The following is a 22,822-nucleotide window of genomic DNA, read 5'->3' on the forward strand; positions in this document are numbered from 1 at the left end:
GCCCACCAAGCTTTCCCCCTCCTCCAATTCCAATCAAGAAAGAATATATATATACAGAGAGAGAGAGAGAGAGAGGGAGCGAGCGAGAGAGAGAGGTGTCCCCTCTCTGATGCAGTGACATAGCGTGGATTGCTGCCACCTGGGGCCATATGGAGGTGTAGGGTGTGAGGGAGGGAAACGTATGGAGTATGCATGCACATTCAACTACCTAACAGCATCTTCGTCACCCAGATCACAGTCTGAGAGATAAGAAGACGAAAAAGAAGAGTTGTTCCTTGTCTAGAGAGGTCACTTCATGGTTCACATGGAGAAGCTGCTTTCAATAGAGCCCAGCAACAGAAGTGTGCAGCCGTATTGACGCAGCACCGGGTGCTGAATTTTTGCACCCCTAACAATTTTGTAGCTGGGGCAACAGCCCTGGTAGCTCCCCCATGCTACACTACAGCTTAGATGCCATTTTGAGCTAACCAGAGTTATATTTTGGATATAAAAACCCCTAGGGGCTGAGGGGTCTTCGCCCTAAATAAAAAATTTGAGGGGGCCGGCCCCCCAAAGTTGATAAGCATTGCTATTCAAATGGTGTGCATGCACTGCGTCATGTGATCAACTATGTGGGGCGGGGATTCTCTGCCCACCCCCATATTTTTTTCAAGTTGGCACCCTTGGTTTCTCACCAAGGGTGCTTATTTTTTATGTTCCACATTTTATTTTAGTCATTCATTGTTTTTCTGAGTCACCCCATAGCTTCATAATATTGGTTGTAAGCAACAATGGGCATTTGTATGTAATGGATATACGTCCTTTTAATAACAACTCCCACTCACAACTTATCTTCACTATACTAGGCCATGGTCCAACACACAGCTAAGTGTCGTTATGCCCACTAATTTCAGCAAGCCTATGGTTATACCCAGTGCTTTTTTTTCTAAAATAATGTTTAGGGAAACGCTCATTCTGACTCAAGGAAATCACCATTTTACAGTTCAAATCGGGGAAAATAAATACAGCAAATGGACAAAAGTACAAAGATTCACAAAATGTTTAGGGGTATGCATACTCCTGCATCCCCCCAGAAAAAAGCACTGGTTATAACTATGTGTACTGTGTCCTTAATGCTCTAAAAAAGTTTACTATTGAATGAATAATAGCTTATCCTTGCATGTTTTAAGTTACTACTTCTTTTAAAGTACACTTCTGTTCAGAGGTCAAGGTTTTTACAAGCCTAACCTGTCCTTGCATATATCTTGCTTCTTCACTCAATTTTTAATTCTCTCATGTCCCTCCCACAAGTATGCCAGAACTCCATGTGGAGATCAAACACCACACTGGGAAATCCTGTCCTGTCCTTTGAAAATGTGTGTCACCCTCCCCCTTCCAACGGAGCTATATGTATATGTCTGGCAAAGACTCTCCTCCCTGCAAGAGAGGGGAGTGGTTGTGGGCGGGAGCCCAAGCACTGCTCCTAGCAGGGGGCGTTAGCCCCCTGCCTCCGCCTCACCTGGCTGGCGCCCACGCCCCTCGGCAGGCATCTAACCAGGTGCCTTAGAGGGGGCGTGTTCAGCAGCCTTTTGCTGCGGCGCCAGCCCCTCCCCGGCCTCATTCTTCATTGTCGTCTCGCCGCTATGGACCTTAGGTTGCTCGCCCTGGTTGTCCAGGGGGCCTGGTAGGAGTTTTTCCATTTGGCATTAGGCATTTTGGTTTTTTCGCCTACCTCGTAGCAATCGTCACAACTTTTGTGGTATTGGTGGGTAGGTTAGGCATTGGAATAATGTGTTGTGGTGTGTCGAAGGGCTAGGTGTGGCCATCGCCTATGCCTTCAATTTTTGGGTATTCCATTAAAGGAATTTGGCGGTCGTGTATTCTGTCCGATGTCTGCTTGGTGGGAGGCCATGGCACAACCCTCGGTGACATCAGGGGAGAGCCTATAGTTGGATTAGCATCAACAGGCTCCACCTACTGGTGAATAAACCTACTTGTTTGAGAGATCCAATGCCTAAGCCAATACCTTTTCACTGCTGTAATCAATAAAGTTGTGGCCTTTCCTTGCCCATTAACCTTATATCACATGTCCTTGTGTATTCATTTCACATTGCGGGGGTCGGGTCCTCGAACCACAAGTAAGGCTGAATCAAAACAAAATATGAACAGTAACATAAATAAATAAACATTTAAAATATCTTAATAATCTCTGCACATTATTTTATCCAGCATTATTCAAACTAGCAAACCCACCAACAATCCAGCAAAATGTAACACAGCAGGACATCATATGACCACTAGAACTCAGAACACAATGCCATATCAACAGCTAGACTGCAATTAATTGCTATAAACTGTGGCAAAAGGGTTAATTTTTCAGCCCTGTTTGAAAGTGTGCAGGGATGGAGGACTTCCTGATCTGGCATGGGATCATTTCCCCACAACTGTGGGGCCATTCTTCAAAATGCCCTGGCCTGTGAGCCTGCCATCCTTTGTTGCCACGTACCTCAATAGGACTTCAGAAGTGGATCTTAAGGGGCAAGTAAGCTGATATGGGATGCCGGCAGCCCCCATAAGTAACATGGCCCCAAACCATCTGGGGCTTTAAAGGACAGCATCAGAAACACTTTAAATTGTTCTCAGAAAGCACTGGAAACCAGTTCATCTGGTGCAATCTTGGTGCAGTAGGTTATGCTTGCCTGCCCCGAATGTAGATTCGTTTCATTTTCCAAACTGTCTTTACAGGCAGTCTTTCCATTACATATGATTTTGGAAAGTGATTAATAACCAAAGTAATGGTTCGAGCCCCACGTTGAGCAAAAGATTCCTGCATTGCAGGAGGTTGAACTAGACGACTTCCAGGATCCTTCCCTCCACTTCTACAATTCTATGATTTTATAAGTCTCCTTGGGGAAACAAATGATTACAGCAAATACCCTGATCTGAGGAAATAGTGAAAGCAATTGCTTTGTAACATTCCTGAACAGGAAATCATACAAACACCAAACCAAAGTCAACATTGTTTATCTTTATTCATAACATTCTCAAATCACCCTGGTGACAAGAAACTAGGAATACGGTACCACACAGCTATTCTAAAAAGCATTTTTCCCCCGCCCCACCTGATGAAAGCTGCACACAAATCTTGTAGACCACAGGACCGTAAAATTGTTTTTTTAGGAACTCACATGATATAAGGGACCTAATACCATCCAGTGCAAATAATTGTTTGTTGAGACATAGCTAAAGGAGTAGTGTTCATCAGCTGGATTAGACCTTGCCTTGACCTATGTTGGCTGTGCCTGTGGCTCTCTAGTCTCTTACCCCAATTCCCTGCCCTCGATCACTGTGTTTCCTATACTGGTTTACCAATAGCCAGAAAGTCACAAAAAAGAGGCAAAGCCACAAAATGGTGCTCCAAAAATTTAATTGCAATATGAGATGTTCACAATATGATTCAATATATTGGTTTATATACAATGCAGCATAAGTGCAAGGAAAATTATCATCCCCTTTTCTTTATTGCACCCAAAAAAGCCTTTCCTTTGAGTTGGGAGCTTCACTCGTGCAAGCTAGTTCTGGCTGATTTCCCTGACCCCTTCTCTCCATTGCCGCTACCACACTTCCTGGCTTTTTCTGAGGGCCCCTTGACCCTCAAAAGAGCCTTTTGTTCTGCAGAAAGCTGCAGTGTGAGGAGGTAATATCCCATGCATAAGCATTCTTGATCTCATGCTGCACCGAATAAGCCGATAGCATGCCTTGGTGCTCTGAATACACCCCTGTGGTTACCTCATTGGACCAAAACATTGCAAGATTTTTATTTTCACTGTGGGGAAGGTTATATGTTGACATGTTGACCATATCACATGTCACTTTTAAAAAATCAGTTTTTAAAAACATCAGTTTGAGACTGTCTCTTCTTTGTCATTTTGGTGTTGGCTATTTGTTCTACCTGCTCTTAAGGAGGTCCAAAACACTGAGCTGTTCTCCTGTAATAAATGTCATTGTGTGAGAATGTTTGTGAACAGTTTGTGGAAGTATGTGAGAGAGCATATTTTCCTTCAATTCTGTAAGAACTAAGAAAGCTTTTTTATATTTAATCAGAGTCTCCCTGTCTATAATGGAAATGCATAGTGGTGTTTGCTGTTAAACCTTTGGCCCTGGTAAAATATTTTGTTGATCCAAATTAATGTTTCATAATTTGCTCGTGAAAATCTTGCCATATCTGGACTGAACAAGCAGTCTATAAGTGCATCATCGGATGTAAATGTATGGGCCATGTGTACTGGGCATAACATATGGTGCCTGTTCCACATCTGCATATACAAAACATTTTATTCTAGAATCAGTGGAGACCAATGCTTGTATATTCTACCTAGTCCACACACGGTCTTCTAGATCATATTTTTTGCTTCTTGAGAAACTGGTTTCATTCTGATAAAAGCTCATTGCAGATTTATTCTGCATTACCCTGAAGTGTACACATTTGAAAACAGATAAAAACAGACTTATACCCTGATTGCAAACACTTCTTTCTTCAATTACCTGAACATATGGATGGAGGAAAAAGCATAGATAACCTAATCAAGGGCAGGGTTTTCAAATGCATATCAAGTTACCACACCCACCCTTGTAGGCAGCAGGACCTAGAATCAATCTAAATGTAAGGTACCATGTTGAGGATGAGCAGGATTAAGGATTCCGGATTAAGAAAAACTGCTTTTTGGTGCTACAAGCAGGTTAGTGTGTATGTGGCCCAAGACGATGTCTAATATCCAAAAAGACACATAGGCGCATACATGCAAAGCACTTCATGCGCCTGGGGAAGCAACTGATTTCTCTGTCAATTGCAACCCCACTCTGAATGGCACTACAGAGGAGCTAGCAGACTTACAAAGTAGGTTTCATGGGCTTCAATGGGGTGAAAATAGGAAGCCCCTCTTGATAACTCCAGCACACATGTGGTCTTCTAGATAGTAATCCTTGCTACATAAAATGCTCTGTTTAAATAATCATGTGGTCTCTCTCTCTCTCTTTCTACTTTCCACTCCACCAGTGAAACATATATTCCACCCCACCCCCAGCGTTAAGAGGCTTTAAAAAGGTTTCTTGGCAGACTCAATACTTTTGCTATATGTGATGAGGATGAAAGGATGGAGTCAGTGGCACTTTTCCTAAGGAGGATCTAGACTGCTTTGAGATGCTTAAAGTAGCATCTGCTAAATCTTCCTAACTTGCTTTCTACTTCATGATACTCTTCAGAATTAGAACTGGGCCTTTTGACCTTTGTAGCCTGAATTCACAGAGGCCAGCAGCTACAGCAGAGAGTCTGCATTCCTTGGATAATCCATTTTGCTTACTGTGCACCCTAGAGTGGTCCATTGTTTCCTGCAGAGGGTCCTTCAAAGAAGCAAGTATTGAATGCTGGAAAAAGAATTGTGAAATGTTTGGAGTTGGCAAGCCAGGATTGCTTTTTTTATCTTTGAGATTTACTGTTAGACTAAAACAACTCAGCCAGACTTGGTCAGTTCCTCACTATGCATATTACATCAGGAAACCCCTTTGTTCTTTTGTAGCGTAACTGCTTCACTGGCTACCTTTTGTTCCCAGGGTAGTGTACAGTTAAAAAAAAATGAAGAAGGGGTGGAGATCAAACACACCCTTTCTAAATAAGTAAGGCTTGCTTCATCATCACACAGATGGTATTGTTGCCTTTGGAAGGTTTAAGGGAAGAAGGTAAGATGCTGTTGTAACTGTTTAAATAGTCTCACATGTTGTTTGCCTGCTTAATCCAATTTCTGCAATTTGTTGGTCCACTTGGTGGCCACCTTCTCACTTTTTTATTTCTGCAGTGCTTTATGCACATATTTCATTGCTTCATGAGAAAATAAAGTATTGGTGATATGCTTAACAAAACCCTATGATTTCTGACCAGAACTCTGTAAAGAACATCAACAGAGCAAGGGAAGAACAATTGCATTTTGAGTTGCTTTAAGGTGCTAGTGGTTGTGTGTGCTTATGTGAGTGCTTTCAAGAAGGTAAATAATTTACCCAGTGCTATTATTCTCGAAAAAGAGGTGCCAGAACTCACCATGCCCTTCTTCTCTTAGAATGGCAATGGAACCCACCTGAGAGGTGCTGGAACTGAGTTCCGGCAAGTTCCAGCTGAAGAAAGTGCTGGATTTACCTCTTGAGCCAGTAAGGGAGGGAACCTATTTTTTAAATATTTAAAATATTCTGTTCAATTAGAATGAATTATACATCAGAAGGGTTACCATGCATTGTTAGAATGTGTTGATTATATGTGTGTGTTGTGTTATTAATCAACATTATGCAAAATATTGTACTTCCATATACCCAGTGGTTGATGATTTAATGCCTCTGATAGTAAACTAAGAATGGAAATAGTAAAAAGTGCAATAAATTGGAGCCCGCAGATTAAAAAACTCAAAAAACAACAACAGTATTTTGGGGAATGAAAGATTTGAGTGATGAAAATGTAAAATAACCTTAATTTTCTTCAAACCTTTAGAATCACAGGCCTATTTTGTAGTTTTATTCTGACGATTCAAATCCAGGTTGTTGATTACTTATATATAACAGTTGCTAGAGAATGTGAGTTCCTAAATAGCTATGCCAAGCCAGAACTGCTACAAAATCTTCTTGTTCAGCTACCCAGCCACCCATTCTCTCCTGCAGAATACTATAAGCTGTTAAGGGTTCAAGAAGCACCAATTTTCCTTCCTTGCACTTCACAGAGCCTGACTGAGCAGAGAGTGGAAAGGCCATTAATACTGAGCCCTGAAAACAAGCATCTAGAGACATCCTAACTTGGTACATAACTGCCAGTCAAGGAACTGGCTGCTTAAAGTACTGCTTCTCCACCCCCATGAATCTGCCTCAAACATTGATTAAACAGAAGGCCTGCTTCAAGGCCCCCTGACTTCTGAGGTTAGGCATTGCGAGGGAAGGAGGGAAGGAGAGGGAGGGATGGAGGAGTGTCTTCTCAGGTGTGGCAGCCTGAATTGCGGTATAGCCCTTTCTAGTAAACTCACCTAGTGGATGCCAACTTTGTTGTGTTTTTGGCACCTAGCAAGGATTTCTATATTTGCGCAAGCTTGTTTTAGAACTGATTATAGTGTTGTCTTTATAGCTATCTTTATAGATTTTGTTCCTGAGTGCTTTTCATGGAGTTTTAAAAACCTGTATTTTTATCTTAAATTGTTCTATATGCAGGGAGCCTTTCTCTGAGGCAAGCCTATAAAAAGACTAATACCGCAACCTTGTGCAAGTCCCATTGCATTCAGGTAAGTGAGTATAGGATTGCAACCTAAATAAATAAAAATTAAAGGAATAAAAGCACGAGAGTTTCAATCTCTTTGAATGTGCTGTTGCCTGAATACCTCACATTCAAGTCCAAGTGACGTCGTCCTTAGGATTCAGTTCTCAAGTCTCTACAGGCTTAGGAATTTCATGAATGTGAAACCTCATTTTCCTCTCTGTTGAAGTCTCAGTGATTTCCACATGCTGTCATTAGAATAAGTTCCTTAAGGAAATTTTGGGAACGTTAAGGCAATTTTTAGGCTAGAGCAACAGACTAGGAGCACAGCACACAGAATTGCTGCTCCAAGGACAAAACTTGAAGAGGATAGTGCTGTAAAATATAATGAGGGATATTCTCAGCTATTTCTGTCTTATGATTATCAGAGCAAGCAAGAAAGTCACCAGCAGTAAGAATTACTGCAGTAGTTATGGGCAGGCCCAGCTTCAGTTCTACTTCCCTCTGGCAAAGTTCTGCTACTCCTATGTTGGACAGTCCTTGAAATCAGTACTACTGATTGAGAGCCAGTGTGGTGTAGTAGTTAAGAGCGGTAGTCTCGTAATCTGGGGAACCGGGTTCGCGTCTCCGCTCCTCCACATGCAGCTGCTGGGTGACCTTGGGCCAGTCACACTTCTCTGAAGTCTCTCAGCCCCACTCACCTCACAGAGTGTTTGTTGTGGGGCAGGAGGGGAAAGGAGATTGTTAGCCGCTTTGAGACTCCTTAAAGGGAGTGAAAGGCGGGATATCAAATCCAAACTCTTCTTCTTCTTCTAATCTGGAGGGAAGCCAACAGAATTTTCTAGGGCTGGTACACTGTGGGTTGCACCTCCTGACCCACTTGCAAAAGAGGGCACAGATGTCCATATCATTTGGATATGCTATGTTGTTATAATTTCATCTTCTGTTGCTGTAACACCATGTTATGGTGAAGGGCGGGTAAGAAGTCATACAAATAAATAACTTTTATTACTGTAAATTTTAGAGGGTTCGTTGGGTTAGAAGGTAGAGTAGAATCATTTGCATGTTGTTTGGTGCTATAAGATCAAATGAACAAGAGCATTTACTCAGGCTGTCTGCTGATAAACCCCTACCTCTTACTAATATGTTGGTTGAATTTAATCAGCTGAATAAATAAATTCCCGTTATAAAAAAGGCCTCGGTATCGCTGACTTTTTTGAGACACAGAGTCTACTTACAATTAACAGAAACCCAAACACCTTTCTCATTTTTTAGATGGCAAGGTGCTTGTTGCAGAATTGTCTTAGGTTTACTCAGTAATACGTCCCACTCAGTTTAACAATATTTACTCCCAAGTAAGCATAATGGGACGCAGGTGGCGCTGTGGGTTAAAGCCTCAGCGCCTAGGACTTGCTGATCGAAAGGTCGGCGGTTCGAATCCCTGCGGCGGGGTGCGCTCCCGCTGCTCGGTCCCAGCGCCTGCCAACCTAGCAGTTCGAAAGCACCTCCGGGTGCAAGTAGATAAATAGGGACCGCTTACCAGCGGGAAGGTAAACGGCGTTTCCGTGTGCAGCTCTGGCTCGCCAGAGCAGCGATGTCACGCTGGCCACGTGACCCGGAAGTGTCTCCGGACAGCGCTGGCCCCTGGCCTCTTAAGTGAGATGGGCGCACAACCCCAGAGTCTGTCAAGACTGGCCCGTACGGGCAGGGGTACCTTTACCTTTACCTTTTAAGCATTCACAGGACTGCAGCATTTGCATTGGTTTTCATTCCTTTTTTATACAGTAACGTGCCAGAACCATGTAAACTCCTAACCCCCGCTCCTCATAAAACAAATACAAACACAAGGTTCAGTTGCACTAATTAGCATTGATCTGTACCATCTAATCAACAGGCAGAGCAGTCCTAATGAGGGGACAGGGACAACTGGAGCTGTACAGCCACCATTTAATTGAAAGCACTGCTGGCTCTTTCTGATCAGGGCAGGTGGGTGTTTTGGAATTTGCTGTTTGGTCTTTTGCTGAGTCAGCTTCAGGCTGGCACACCAGTAGTCAGTAGTCAGGCCCCTCTCCAGAAGCTGGAACAACATCAGGTGCAGCAGACCTGTGGTCTGCCCTATGTTGCCCCGGTCCTGCCTGTTTGGGTAGAGATTGGGCTCTGCAACAGTGGAGCCCCACCAATCAACAACACTGTGTCTGCCAGTGGAGGCCAGTGAGCAGGAGCTATGCTGCTTCTAATCCCTCCCCACAACCATCAATATTAAGAGGGGTGGTGGTGTTTAGGGTTGCAGCCTAAGTATTTAGTCAAGGGTGGGGAGCCTGCCCCCCATATGCTGTTGCATTAGAATTCCTATCAGCCCCAGCGAGTGTGGCTAATGGCCAGGGATTATGGGAATTGTAGTCCAGCAACATCTGGAGGACGAAAAACTCCCCACTTCTGCTTTAGTTGATTCATTTACAGTCTAAAGCTTGTAGTCCTAATATTTATGTCTGGGGGAGAAAAACATAAAAGAGAGATTGCTCTTTTTTATTTTTTAAAAAAAGGTTAAATGAATAAAAGCTGAATTTTGGCAACATTTGCATTAAACAAAAGGGTCAAATTAATTCTGAGTAATAATAAAAAAGAGAAGATGCACAACAGCAAATTATCAAGAAATGGATAGGAAAACATGTCACAGCCTGTGAGGGATTACGGTTGTATAGAAAACACAAACACAGTGTAAAAATGATAGAAACACTCCAACATTCCTGGAAATGCTGTCAGTGTCCACCAATCAAGGTCTGTACTTGCAATGATGCCCACATGCTTCCCATCTAATGGTAGTAGCCTCCAGGACCAGTAAGTGTGGATTAATCCCTCAGGGCAAGAGCTTTCCCCAGCATTTCCCCCTGCTCTGGTTTAAATGAATGCTTAATAGGTAAAGGGACCCCTAACTGTTAAGTCCAGTCGCGGACGACTCTGGGGTTGTGGCACTCATCTCGCTTTACTGGCCGAGGGAGCCGGCGTTTGTCCGCAGACAGCTTCCAGGTCATGTGGCCAGCATGATTAAGCCGCTTCTAGCGAGCCAGAGCAGTGCATGGAAACGCCGTTTACCTTCCCGCTGGAGAGATACCTATTTATCTACTTGCACTTTGACATGCTTTTGAACTGCTAGGTTGGCAGGAGCAGGGACCGGGCAATGGGATCTCACCCCATCGCGGGGATTTGAACCTCTGACCTTCTGATCGGCAAGCCCTAAGCTCTGTGGTTTAGACCACAACGCCACCTGCTTCCCTCAAAAAATGAATGCTTAGAGTTCTATTAACTTTAGTGAGGACCTTGAACTTTAAGGTTTAATATGTGTGTGGGGGGGGGAGGTAATTCTTTCATGGATGAAGAGACAGCAATGTTGTCTTCTATGGGGCTGATTCTGTATGTAAAATTAAGGCAAAAAAGAGACACTTTTATTATTCCTTCCCATCAACAGCATCTCCAGGCATAACCGTCACCTTATATCTCTGACCATTTCCTTTTGTCTTGATTCATAAAGAGGGGTGAGCATGTGAAATGTATAAGGAGAGCACGCAAGCAAGGTGGGCTTGGGGAAAGGAGGACCCTTTGCCTATATTTCAGCTTTGGAGATATCAGCTGCAAAGTGAGAGAGTGGAGTGTCCTTGAATTAGGAGCCAGGCTGCAGCACTATTTGAAAAAATAGGCGATACCAAGCAGAATGGATTAAGAGGAAATAAAACGCAATGAACAATGTTTATTTATTTATTACTGAAATGGAGTTAGGAGTAATGGCCTAGTCTTTCCTCTCACTTGGGCATCAGCTGAGTGCTATGATTTCCCTGTGCTCACAATTGAGTTACTTACTGGTTCCTTCAAGGGCAAGGGCAGTGTAAATCACCATTCTCAAACCAATTAGTGTTGTTTGCCAGTGAGAAACATTACCTACCTGAACTGCCTTGCTATAGAAAGTTTGAAGTCTCCAGAGCTATAGTCCATTGCACCATGTGAATAATTCCACATACAGATGAACTGCTGCAGGCATTTCCAAAAACTTTTGATTTGACAACAATATCCCATTTCCAAATAGTCACTGAGAACTGTGTGTTGGAAATATCAATTGGCATTGGCTTGCTTTTGCTTTTTATTTAGTAGATTTCTTGCATACCTTTCATGATAGGGTCCCAGTGTGGGTTTTTGTTGTTGTTTAGTCGTTTAGTTGTGTCCGACTCTTCGTGACCCCATGAACCAGAGCACGCCAGGCACTCCTGTCTTCCACTGCCTCCCACAGTTTGGTCAAACTCATGCTGGTATCTTCGAGAACACTGTCCAACCATCTCGTCCTCTGTCGTCCCCTTCTCCTTGTGCCCTCCATCTTTCCCAACATCAGGGTCTTTTCCAGGGAGTCTTCTCTTCTCATGAGGTGGCCAAAGTATTGGAGCCTCAGCTTCACGATCTGTCCTTCCAGTGAGCACTCAGGGCTGATTTCCTTAAAAATTGATAGGTTTGATCTTCTTGCAGTCCAGGGGACTCTCAAGAGTCTCCTCCAGCACCATAATTCAAAAGTATCAATTCTTCGGTGATCATCCTTCTTTATGGTCCAGCTCTCACTTCCAGTGTGGGTTACAACAATGTAAAAATACAATATTAAAATCAGAACAGTCAAGAATTGGAAAGAGGGGTGTCTTCAGCAAACAAATAAAGTTATATGGTGAAGGTGGCAGGTGCACCACCATGGGGAGGGCATTCCACAGCTTAGTGGATGCTACAGGGAATACCTTCTCCTGGGTCTCCATCCCCAAAACTCTGAGGGTGACAAAACTACTTTGCCACACAAGTGGGTCTGTAGAGTAGAAGGTGATCTTTCAAATATTGAAACATATTGTTGATATAGTTCAAAAAATGGAGAGGGGCCCTCAAATAAGGTACAAGGAAGCAGGGGCATGCATTGTTTGCAGCACCTGGAAGGCTCAGAAGAGAGTCCTTATATATTGCACCCTCCAAGACTACACCCTAACCCTAGCTGCAAAGGGGTTCCAGGGATTGTTTACTCACGAGAAGACCCTTATTCATGAGCCATGGGGAGACCCTTGGTGTGAACACACATACTCCGCTGCTGCTCTTTGGCCTGAGCCTTTTGGTGCTGGGTGCTCTCAAGGACTGAGGGGTGGCTCTACCTGCTCCTTGACAGCTCCAAGAGCTTTTCAGCATGTCTCCTGCTGAGAGGACCCCTCCAAGGGATCCTCATCACCAGTTCTAGGGCACCCCGACTGCCTCTCCGGATCCTTGGCCTGTGGCGTGTCTGGTTCATCCTCTAAGGCCTCAGTGCCTGGTACCAGGTCAGTACAGGGCATGAATACCCCAAAATAGTCAGAAGATTGGGGAAACAGGGAACAGTTTAAATAGTATTGCTTACTTTAACTTTAACTTGTCAGTTAACTTTTCAGTTATAGGAAAAAATAAAGGACACCTAGTATATTTGCAGTATTTCCTGTGCACTGATGTAGTGCTTTTTATATAAGGCTAGAACTATGAAGACCCAAATCCCCAGCCCCAGCAATAAAACTCACAGAGTGACATCTCAAGATTATTGTGAGGGTAAAATGTGAGCTATAAATTATGAGGAAACTGTGGACTAAAGGCGAAGTAAGGAATGCAGTAAGCTTAAGCAGTTCATAATCAAGTGTATGACGTGGCTTGCACTCCTGAGATAATTCATTCTCACAATATGTGTACAATAGTTCACCCAGTGAGCTTCTTTACTGGCAGGAAATAGGATGAAGGAATTACTCTCATTTTTTTTTAAAAAAAAACCTGCTCATTTTGTGGGCTCATTCTGCTCAGTGTTCCACTCCACTTGGATTTTAGTTGAACTAGGAAAATTTATGCAATTCAGGAGCATGTAGAGCTTTTCCACAGCTCTCATTTAATTTGTAGCTTTCTGTTACTAGTAGCAAAATGGAGACTAAGAAATTACTGAGATATGAAGTAATCCTGAGGTGATGGTAAGTAATATTCCTTTGGTGTAATGTTTTACTGATGTGCATGTCCACTCCTTAATATTGGTAAAGAACATACAAATAGGCTTTTGATTTAGTTGCAGATACAATCAAATCAAGATTACCTATGGTATTTTATCAGTGCACATGGGCGAATATCAGCAAAACGCTGCACAGGAAAAAAATCTTGGAGCCAATGCAGTGCCACTTAGTAACATCATCTGTTACTAAATTTGATTGGCTGAGTGCAAGTGAAAGCAATGATGAATGAGGGCGCTGAAAATTATTCCAACTCAGTGCCTTTCCTTTGGACAAAATACAAATTAGCATGTTGGCTCCTTGCAATGCCTGGCATTTATTGTGCCACATGTCCAGGAGGAGTAGGCACTCCTAGATACTTGAGGCATCCAGTTGTTTTGATAATTACTTTATAAATTATATGCATTCTAGGGATCTTTGGAATCTTTATGGAGTCTTATTTCTCTATAGTGGTATATGAAACCATTACCCTGAAAAAGCAGTGGGACATTGCTTTCCACTTGTTCGAGTACCCCCAGGGAAAAAATCATTGCTTATACCACACAAGGAGATTAATCAAAGGTATCCAGTACCAGCATCTTTTTTTTTTCTAGAAGAAAAGCACTGAGTATAAGGAAGAGCAAATGGCTACTGTTATCCACTCCTATTTCTTCTGCATTATCTGCTGTTTGCTCCACTTTTTAGATGAATGTGGTTTCTGTCAATTTCTAAACACACAATAATATTTGTTTCGCAGCAGGAATTCCTGCCTTCTGTGAACTGGTTAGTTGCTTGGATTAATTACAGCCTTTCCAATTTAAACAACAATTTAAGATCTTGAAGTCAATGCGGGTTCACTGGTAGAGTTTTCCTTAGTTTGCTTTTAAATTAAATTTAATATCAGGTTGGGTGGAGAAAGACAAAAATAGAATAAAGCATAATTATTTTTGTGACACTGCTCTTTTTTACTGAGATGAACGGAAGTTGAGGACCAGAACACTGAGGTAGGACCAGTATAATTTGATTATAAAGTAGTTCAGATCGGTTTTTAGCTTAAATTATACACTGCCATAGAAGATGGGAGCAAGATCTAAGTAAGTTTAGGTTTCAGACTAAGCCCATTCCTTCCCAGATTCATCTCTGATGTTGCCATTTTCAGCCCCTCCACTGGCAAAATTACTCTACTGATAGAGCTATGCCAACAGAATATTCTACTTGTTGGAATCAAGACCCAAGTTTGGGGCAAGTACTGTTTGGTTGAGAGAACCTCAGCAGATATTTAACATCACAAAACATGCAGCAAAGCAAAGCAAAGCAAAGCATGGAAATATAGTCTGTAAAACCTTTAAAATGTTCCCTCTCCTGGGACTCCCCAAATGTCCAGTTTTAGAAGCTCCTTCCAAATTTTCCCATTTCTCTAGCACAGAGGTAGACTGTACATTTGGCAAGTCATAAAGTGGTTTACTTACAAAACCCTTCAAAGGTCAGAGTCATGCTTTTCCGTACAGCAATCCAAAAAGTTGCATAGGCAGTCAAAATGTTTCTTAGTTACAGAAGGTAAATGTTTCTAAACTATTGGGAGAGGGGAAAAATGCTACTATTAGACTCCATTCTAGTCTGAAACAAAAGAGGCTGGTTAAAGCCGTGCTCTTAGCTCCTTACAAACTGAAGTCCACATGGAGAAAGAGATAACAAAGGCTAGGCCATTTGCCCCCTCAATTAGGATCAATGCTGGTTTGAGTGGGAAATGTATCAAAACTCAGTATTTTATAAGAAACAGCAGGATAGTTGCATGGTAGATACGGATTGTAGCTAATGTAACACATACAGTGCTTCCCAAACCAAAGGTGAGAGGTGAGAGTGCACTGGGTGCAGAGTATACTGGAACATGCACACAGGATCAATCTTTCTGTTCCTCTGGCTAGATTGAAATTGTAAAGCTGTTTCTCAGTCTCCACCCTAGCAAATAGGTGTGACCTTTATTCAATACAGTGGTACCTCTGGTTACGGATGGGATCTGTTCCGGAGGCCCGGCTGTATCCCGAAAAATCCGTAACCAGAGGTGCCCTTCTGGACACGTGCGCAGATCGCTTCTGCGCATGCACGCGTGGCAAAACCCAGAAGTATACACTTCCGGGTTTGCCACGTTTGCAACCTGAAGATTACGTATCCAGAGGGATACGTAATCCGAGGTACCAATGTGTCTAGGAACACCTACTGATCCTGATTGACCACTAATTAGCATTAATTAATTAATTAATTAATTGCAAGGCATCAGAGACAGAAATCCCTCAGTTGTGCTTTGGGATGTCTGTGCTGTTGATTTCAAGTGGGGAAAGAATGCTTTGCTACCAAAGCATTCTTTCTGAGTGTTTTAAAACACTATCATTCCACCCACACATACAGGGTCAGAAATAGTGCTCAGAAGCCATGAATGTGAGAAGCTTAAGGGGACCTGGACCCATGCCTGTCATGAAGCCTAGGGCCTGACAGTAGTGAGTGATTTCTGCCTGCACCACAGGAGCTGATAAAGGGCACTCAAGCAGGCTGCAAATTGGGGGATGCAGCGGTGTATGGCTGGATGTGTCCACATTGCAGTGAGTTCATTGGCTCCATTTGTGGGTAGCATGTGGCTGTTGCAGTCCCTGATTGTATTTTCTGCTTCTACTTCGCTCCTTCTATGCGCACTGCTAAAATGGCGTATGTATGTAATGTTTTTTTCCCTTGTTCATACTGTTGTGTTATGGCCATTAATATGGATGGAACAAGCATTGTTTTTGTTTGTAATCTTGCTATGCCTATATCCTAAATATCTGATCCCCCTCATTATTTGGCCCCTAAACACCCAGTCCACACTTGCTACATGCACTTAAATCTCATGGATGTTAAGCACACATAGTTTGTTGAGTGGTACAAAAAAGAAGAAGAAGAAAGAAAGAAAAGCTCTTTGGTTGTTCTACAATAACATTTGAGTTGAGTCAGATTTTCCATGATTCTTATTCTGCAACATTAGTAAAAGGCAGCCTTATCTGTCCTTTCCAAGCTTGTTTCATCCTAGTGACAATGTACTGTAGACGTCCTTGGAAATATCTACAGACTTACAAGGGTGATTTTTTCTTTTGATAAGGGAAGTTCAGAACAGCTTGTTGAGCATGAAAACATCGACAGCTGACTTCTATTGCGTCAGACTATTTGTATATTTAGGCCTATATTGTCTGCTTTGACTGGCAGGGGCTCTCCAAAATCTCTTCATTTTAATTAGATGTGTGTTACTGCTAGTGTGTACTGTTTGTAGGCAATTGGCAGCCCAGTATTTTTTGAATGATGCAAGAAAGAAGAGTTGTGGTCTTAAAGTTATATTAGTGACTGTTCCAGGTTAGGGTTGCAGGTTAAATGACCATAATATAGTCGAACCTCTGCTTACGTATCCCTCCAGTTATGCAAACTTTTGGATACGTAACTGGCAAACCAGGAAGTATCTCTCTGGGTTTTTGCCCCGCGCACATGCGCAGAAGCGCTCTTCCGCCACGCGTGTGTGCGCAGAAGCAGTCTCTCCAGTTGCTAAAACCTCGGGATCCAGCTGGACCTCCAGAACGGATCCCATCCGCAACTGGAGGTACCCCTGTATAAGGCCAAGCTGTGAAGGCATTCAGCAATATGTAACAATGGAGCTTAGAGATTGCAAAGTGATCCTTTGAATGTTACAAACATGTTATCATTTTCATCTGTGAAAGGTTCTAAATATGTGCCTCTATGGAGGCTGTCATGACTTTGGACCACTTTACTTAAGGAAACTCTTTGTTGGAGTTTGGTAAATATATTGCAGTGGGGGGCAAAAATAGTCTGCTGTGCTACAGGATAAAGACTAGGGCCATAAAATTTCCTCAATGTGCAATAATATATTTTTTCAAAATCTATTTTGTTTATAAAAGCAAAATCCAGTTCAACAGCATATGGATATTTGAAGCGAGCAAAAATTGGTCTGATCTTTCTTGTTTATATCAATTTTGTCTAAATATTGAGAGTTCAACATTAGGATAGAGTTGCTGGACCTACTTAATTTTCTTCTTTGCATTCTAAAATGCATCATCATCTAAGTGAAGCCTGCTGCAAACTGTGACAGAGCAATTTGAGGCAAAAGAAGAAATAATGATAAGAAATCATTATTTGCTGTACTCTAATAGAGCTTTAGAGGCCTTCGTTGAGATTGGAGGTCATTTAGTTGACACTGTGGAAATACATAATGACAGACTCCTTTTGTCAAAGAACTTTTTTGTCAAAGAACTTCTAAATTGGATACAGGGAGAAGGAGAGAAGCAGGAAACCCAATTTTGTTGATATGGACCAGGATAATGATGACAGTGATACCTCACTTCTTCATGTATTTATTCACATATTTGGAATCACAAATAGTTTGCTCTTTCTTTGGATTCTAGCCCACACATGCAGGCATCAACATGCTAACATTCCAAATCCAAACAGAAACTTAATTAGGCAAGTGAAGTGTAAATTGAGGGAGGATAATTCATATTTCCACTTTTAAAATGTATTCTAGAATGTCACTACTCCAAGTCTTTGGGAGCTTCTGATTCCTTGTTTCAGATTCCCGGCCTTTTATGAAGCAATTGCGCTAATCACTGAGTAAGAGTCTGAGGGCAGTGTTTGTTTCAGTTACAGCAAACTGCTAGGCTCCTTGGCAGACTTCCTGGCCTTTTCATAAAAGAGATTTCAGGATCGAATGAAAGTTGCATATCTTGTTCCATGGGATTATAGAGCTGCATTATCAGTGGATAATGGTAGTCATGCTCTGCGCTTTCTGCATTTTATGACCTGCCTTCCAGAAACACAAGATATGCTATTTCCCAGGGGGTTGTGCCATTAAGTGAATCCCCCTAGCCAATGGATAAACATTAATAAGAGGTATGTAGTCCCACGAGTAGACTATCTGCTGCTTATTTGTTGGTTAATATTTAATTGAAGGTCAAATAAAATATTAAACAGGCAAATTATTTCGTTGGATGTGAGAAAACAGTATCATTGGCTGACATTGGCTGACAAAAATGACTCAGTGATATTTACAAGAGCTGGAACAAATATTCATACACAGTGATGGAAGTGTGAACCGAACGCACACTGTACGCATCACTATCCTGTTGAAAAACATCCTGTGAGGAATGTAGATGAATCTCTAATTCTTTGTATGAAAATTCAACATTAATGGTATTAAGGAAAAGCAACTGGTGTATTTACATAAAGCACTCATTACCCAAATTTCAACTAATAGTTACTTCAAAGAATGTAGTGGTACATCACTTTTGCACAGACACTTTTCTAGGGATGTGTAAATCCTATCATATAAGGATATTTTCCTATGTAAGCTGAAGGGATATGCTGTGAAGGAAGAATCTAAGGCTGCAGCTCTATTTCTGTGGTAATATGAAATATGTGACTATACCATATTTGTCTAGACCTGGAAAATGCAACACATCAATCAAATCAAGTGAATATTCAAAAATATTCCTGTGTTTTTAGTGTTTTATGTCGAATTCTCGTGAGATATTAATCTTTTTTAGGCTCAGAGACTTATTGTGATCCCATCCAGTCTGACATAAGTTTTCATGCTAACAGACCTGTCTACAAGTATAAATATTGAGGATCAAATTAAATATCATCCAGGGCATTTGGAATCAGGATCACTGTTGCGGTTTCATTAAAAAGATGGGACTGCAAATTTGGTCAGAGAAGCTACATTTGTAGAGGATATGTCAAACCCTTGCTCCTCTGTGCCACTCCCCCAGTTTGCCTGTTGTACTTATAGCAGAGGTCACCAATGTTGTGTCTGTGGGCAATAGGGCACCACTGAGGTCTTCCATTCATGCCAGCAAAGCCTCTGGGCTCCTTTTCTCACTGCCCCTTGGTCATGAAGTGGTGAGGGTGGTTACCTTGAAAAGTACATATAGCTGAAGGAAGACTCATGCTCTTTCCCACTTTTTCCAAGGCTCAGGTGAAGTCTACTGGATCTGACTTTCCCCCTTAACCCTTTGAAAAGTGAGGTGTGTATGTGTGCGCAAGTGTACATACTTCCCCCCCTTTATGTCTCCTGATATGTGTGGGGGTTGGTCCAGGAAAGGGGCAAATAAGTAGCAAGAGGGGGTGGGATCCACTATACTCATGAAAAATTCAAATGTCACCTAAAATGGTTGGCAATCCCTGACATTTTCCCATTGTGGCAAATAGCAGCTTTGGTGGTGAGGGGTGCTTTGGAGTGGGGAACTAGCAAAAAAGAGGACAGCTCCCCATCCCATCAATAAGACTTCCCCAATCAAATTAGCTGCATTGAAGTTTTTTTTTGTTGTTTTTTAATGCTGGAGGCTCTTTCCTACTTTGTGTCCAGTTGAGTCCTTAAGTGCTTCCCCATCTGTTTTGATTACTTTTTTTATGTTAGAGTGGGAAGTGAAATATATTAATTACAAAAACTATGAGATAATGCAACCAGAGGAGGAAAACACTTTTGCAATGACATCTGGGTCTGGATTAAGTGAAATAATTGATAAAGTGATATATTTAATGAAGTGATGAGCAATCTGTGTTCCCACGCAGTCTGACAGACTTTCTGTTGAGCCAGTGAAACTCCCACAGACATCCATTGCTCCAGACCAGGAAAGTAATAACAACTGCAGAAATTCTCCTGTGTGTTTCACACATCCTTGGATTCCTTCTATAAGAGGAATGCATGCATGTGGCTTCTAAAAGGTGTCATATTAGGGTTTAAAAATGTCTTTTTTCAGCTGTGCAGAACAGCAAAAAATCTTTTCAAAGGTTTGAGTTTATCGAACTATGGACAGACACTAACCCACTTAAAGAAAACAAAACCCTTTAATCTTAGCTGAATTCTCTGTGGCAAAGTATAAGAGCTAGCTTCAGCATTTTGTCCAGAGCTCATTAGTATATGTGTCTGAGAAAGAGAATTTAAAAATATGTTAAATAACTTTTTCTAACAGATAATCTCTGTGTATCTGGCTATTGCACATTAAAGTCCCTTGAAGGTAGGTGTGTTTACCTGTTTGGAGTTCTGCAAAGGAATATTCAGCTCTCACTAAGTAAGGGTATCAAATGTAGTGGTGAGTCAGATAACAGGTGGTGCTGAAGGAGAGCAACTTTCCCCATTTGTATGACACAGAGGACTTGCTGTTTAGTCTAAGCACTCAAGTGTTGTTGTTTTTTATCTTCCTCATGTTTGTGTTTATCTTCGAAGCTGCAAAGCTCAATTTATTTAAATGTATTCCAGATTGGAAATGAAAATGCCCTGTTTTCAATTTCACTTTCCTTGAACTGAAAAACAGTTTCTATAATGGATGAAAGCATAAGTAATAGTTCTCAATTAATTTTTATTACTTCATAGGTGTGTGTGTGTGTGTTCTTGTCAGATGAAAGTTTGACAGAGCAGTGTGAACAAGAGCCCCTACCAGAGGCTGTTGGGCTAATGGCATACTTATTAATATTCATGAGGCATCTCATTTAGCTTGTGCGCTCGGGATTTGATTAAAGTAAGGACTGCCGCTATTGCTGCTGGAGCTGGAAAGAGCCTTGTGGGTGACACGGCTAGTTCTGTGGAGCCAGCTAATACTGTAATTTTGTGAAATCTTCACAGGGCTGTTGTAAAGCCTTCTGTGCGACGGGCTTCTGTTTTTAAGCCCCATTTCATGGTTTGGTGATGGAATAAATTTCAGTGCCTCTTGCTCCATTTTCTAACGTGTGCTCTGTATTTATTTCTTAAGGTCTGAAGGAAGAGATGATCATGTAGATGCCAACAGCCTGGGTGCAGCATAATGGGAAACGGTGAATGGGGTGGAACTGTTCTGCAACCTTGAAAGCAGCCATTCTGTGGACAGAGACACATCAGTCATTCCTCGCTTTCTCAACTGTTACTACTAGCGGCATAAAGTGGATTCGTTCTACTGTTTAGGCCGGAACTTGAGTTTCCACCCTTGCAAATTTTTGAGCTGCATACAGTGCAGTGTGGAGCAATACCATCAGCAACAATGGGTGACATGACAAATAGCGATTTTTATTCAAAGAACCAAAGAAATGAGGCCAATCATGCAGGAGAATTTGGGTGCACGCTTCTGGATCTGCGCTCCCTCATGGAACTTCGAGGAACAGAAGCAGTAGTAAAAATTAAAGAGACATATGGGGACACTGAGGGCCTCTGCAGACACTTGAAAACATCGCCAACAGAAGGTAGGCAATGATATAGTTTTCTTTTCCCACTAGAGCCAGAGGTTCAGGGCTTTTTGTGTGTGCATTGCTGTAATCCTTCTTTCGCAAAGCAGGTTTCTGTCGTACATTTTATTTTACATGCTTCAGAGAGGAGCAGATTGAGACAAATATAGCCACTGTTAAAGCTTGTGTTGTGCGAGAGTCCAAAAATAGTGCTGCTCTTATAAAGTTGTTAAATATGCTAACTTGATTTTTAAAGCAGAATTATTTTTAGAGAAATGCATGAGAAAAATCCTTGAAAAATTCCATTAAATTCTCTGCTAGGTCATACATGCAATCCTGCTCAGTGTATCCATGTGAACGACATTATTTTTCATATTATTCTTGCTATTCTGCAGTATTTATACCTTCTGTTCATGTATGCCATCTCTGTTTATGGATCTGCATTTGCTTTGGATGCTTGAAACATTGACCTGTAGTCTGTGCCACAGTCTGACAGACAGTCACATAATCCACACACACACACCCCCGCCGTAATCACCTTTGGACACTTTTTTCATTGTGCCCCATTTTAGTGCATTACACAAAACATCCTTTTTCTGTGTAGGGAAAGTTGCTTATAGTAATGCAAAAGACAGTTTGATTAACAAATCAGGAAAGCAGAAGTACCAAGATTTATCCCTATTTAGATTCTGATCTAATTTTGTTTGTTTAATAGTCCATGTCTCTGTCGCTGTCATTGTATTATGTGATGTTAGGTTAGTGGAACTGTTGGCAATGGCCATTTATCCTAGCAAGAGTTGGGACTGGGAACTTGCAGCCCTAATTTTAGGTAAATTTTATTCTGCATAGGTATATGTGAGGTTACACTTTTGGGGCAGACCAAGAAACAAGGCCAGAAGTACATGAATCAAAACATTTTGCTTTATAGGCTTGCTAGCTTGTAGTTCATTCCGAAGTAATGATAAGAACAATGTGCTATTTCAAATAAACATGGGAGTCTTTATTAAAATAGAAACCAGGCCACATATTTAAATACTTTTTCTTATACTTTGAAGTAACTATCATTCTCCTTATTCCCATAGTAGAGGAAGTATGGGTTAGAGAAAATGTTGGTTGTACTGTAGGAAACCGTGGTCTGTTTTAAAACACCTTGCTAGACAAAACTTTTTAGCTATTAAATTGTCATGAATTAATACGCTTTCAAATGAGGTCCTTGTTTTAACTTCAGAACAATATAAATATGCTAAGCATGGGGGGAAATAGACTTTCTATACAAGATACGTTTCTTTGGACATTTTGTTTAAGCTGTTGAAAATATGTAGTACTATATCATGAA

At 41.7% G+C, this 22,822-nt stretch overlaps 1 protein-coding gene and 1 long non-coding RNA gene across 16 annotated transcripts in view; one reads left to right on the forward strand and one right to left on the reverse strand.

Annotated features, from left to right (window-relative positions):
• LOC309364312 overlaps nucleotides 1-22,822 on the reverse strand; it is a 768,778-nt gene that overhangs the window by 329,988 nt on the left and 415,968 nt on the right. The gene's annotated exons all lie outside the window — the stretch shown is intronic.
• Nucleotides 1-22,822, forward strand: part of ATP2B2 (ATPase plasma membrane Ca2+ transporting 2) — a 371,704-nt gene that overhangs the window by 205,495 nt on the left and 143,387 nt on the right. For all 15 annotated transcript variants that reach the window (XM_081901178.1, XM_081901176.1, XM_081901188.1 and 12 more), the window contains one exon: nucleotides 21,042-21,504. In XM_081901178.1, coding sequence (XP_081757304.1) covers nucleotides 21,306-21,504 — 199 coding nt within the window. In that variant the 5' untranslated portion in view covers nucleotides 21,042-21,305. The remainder of the gene's footprint in view (nucleotides 1-21,041; nucleotides 21,505-22,822) is intronic.

This window comes from Podarcis melisellensis, assembly GCF_964234715.1.
Source record: "Podarcis melisellensis genome assembly, chromosome: 2".
Classification (NCBI taxonomy): domain Eukaryota; kingdom Metazoa; phylum Chordata; class Lepidosauria; order Squamata; family Lacertidae; genus Podarcis; species Podarcis melisellensis.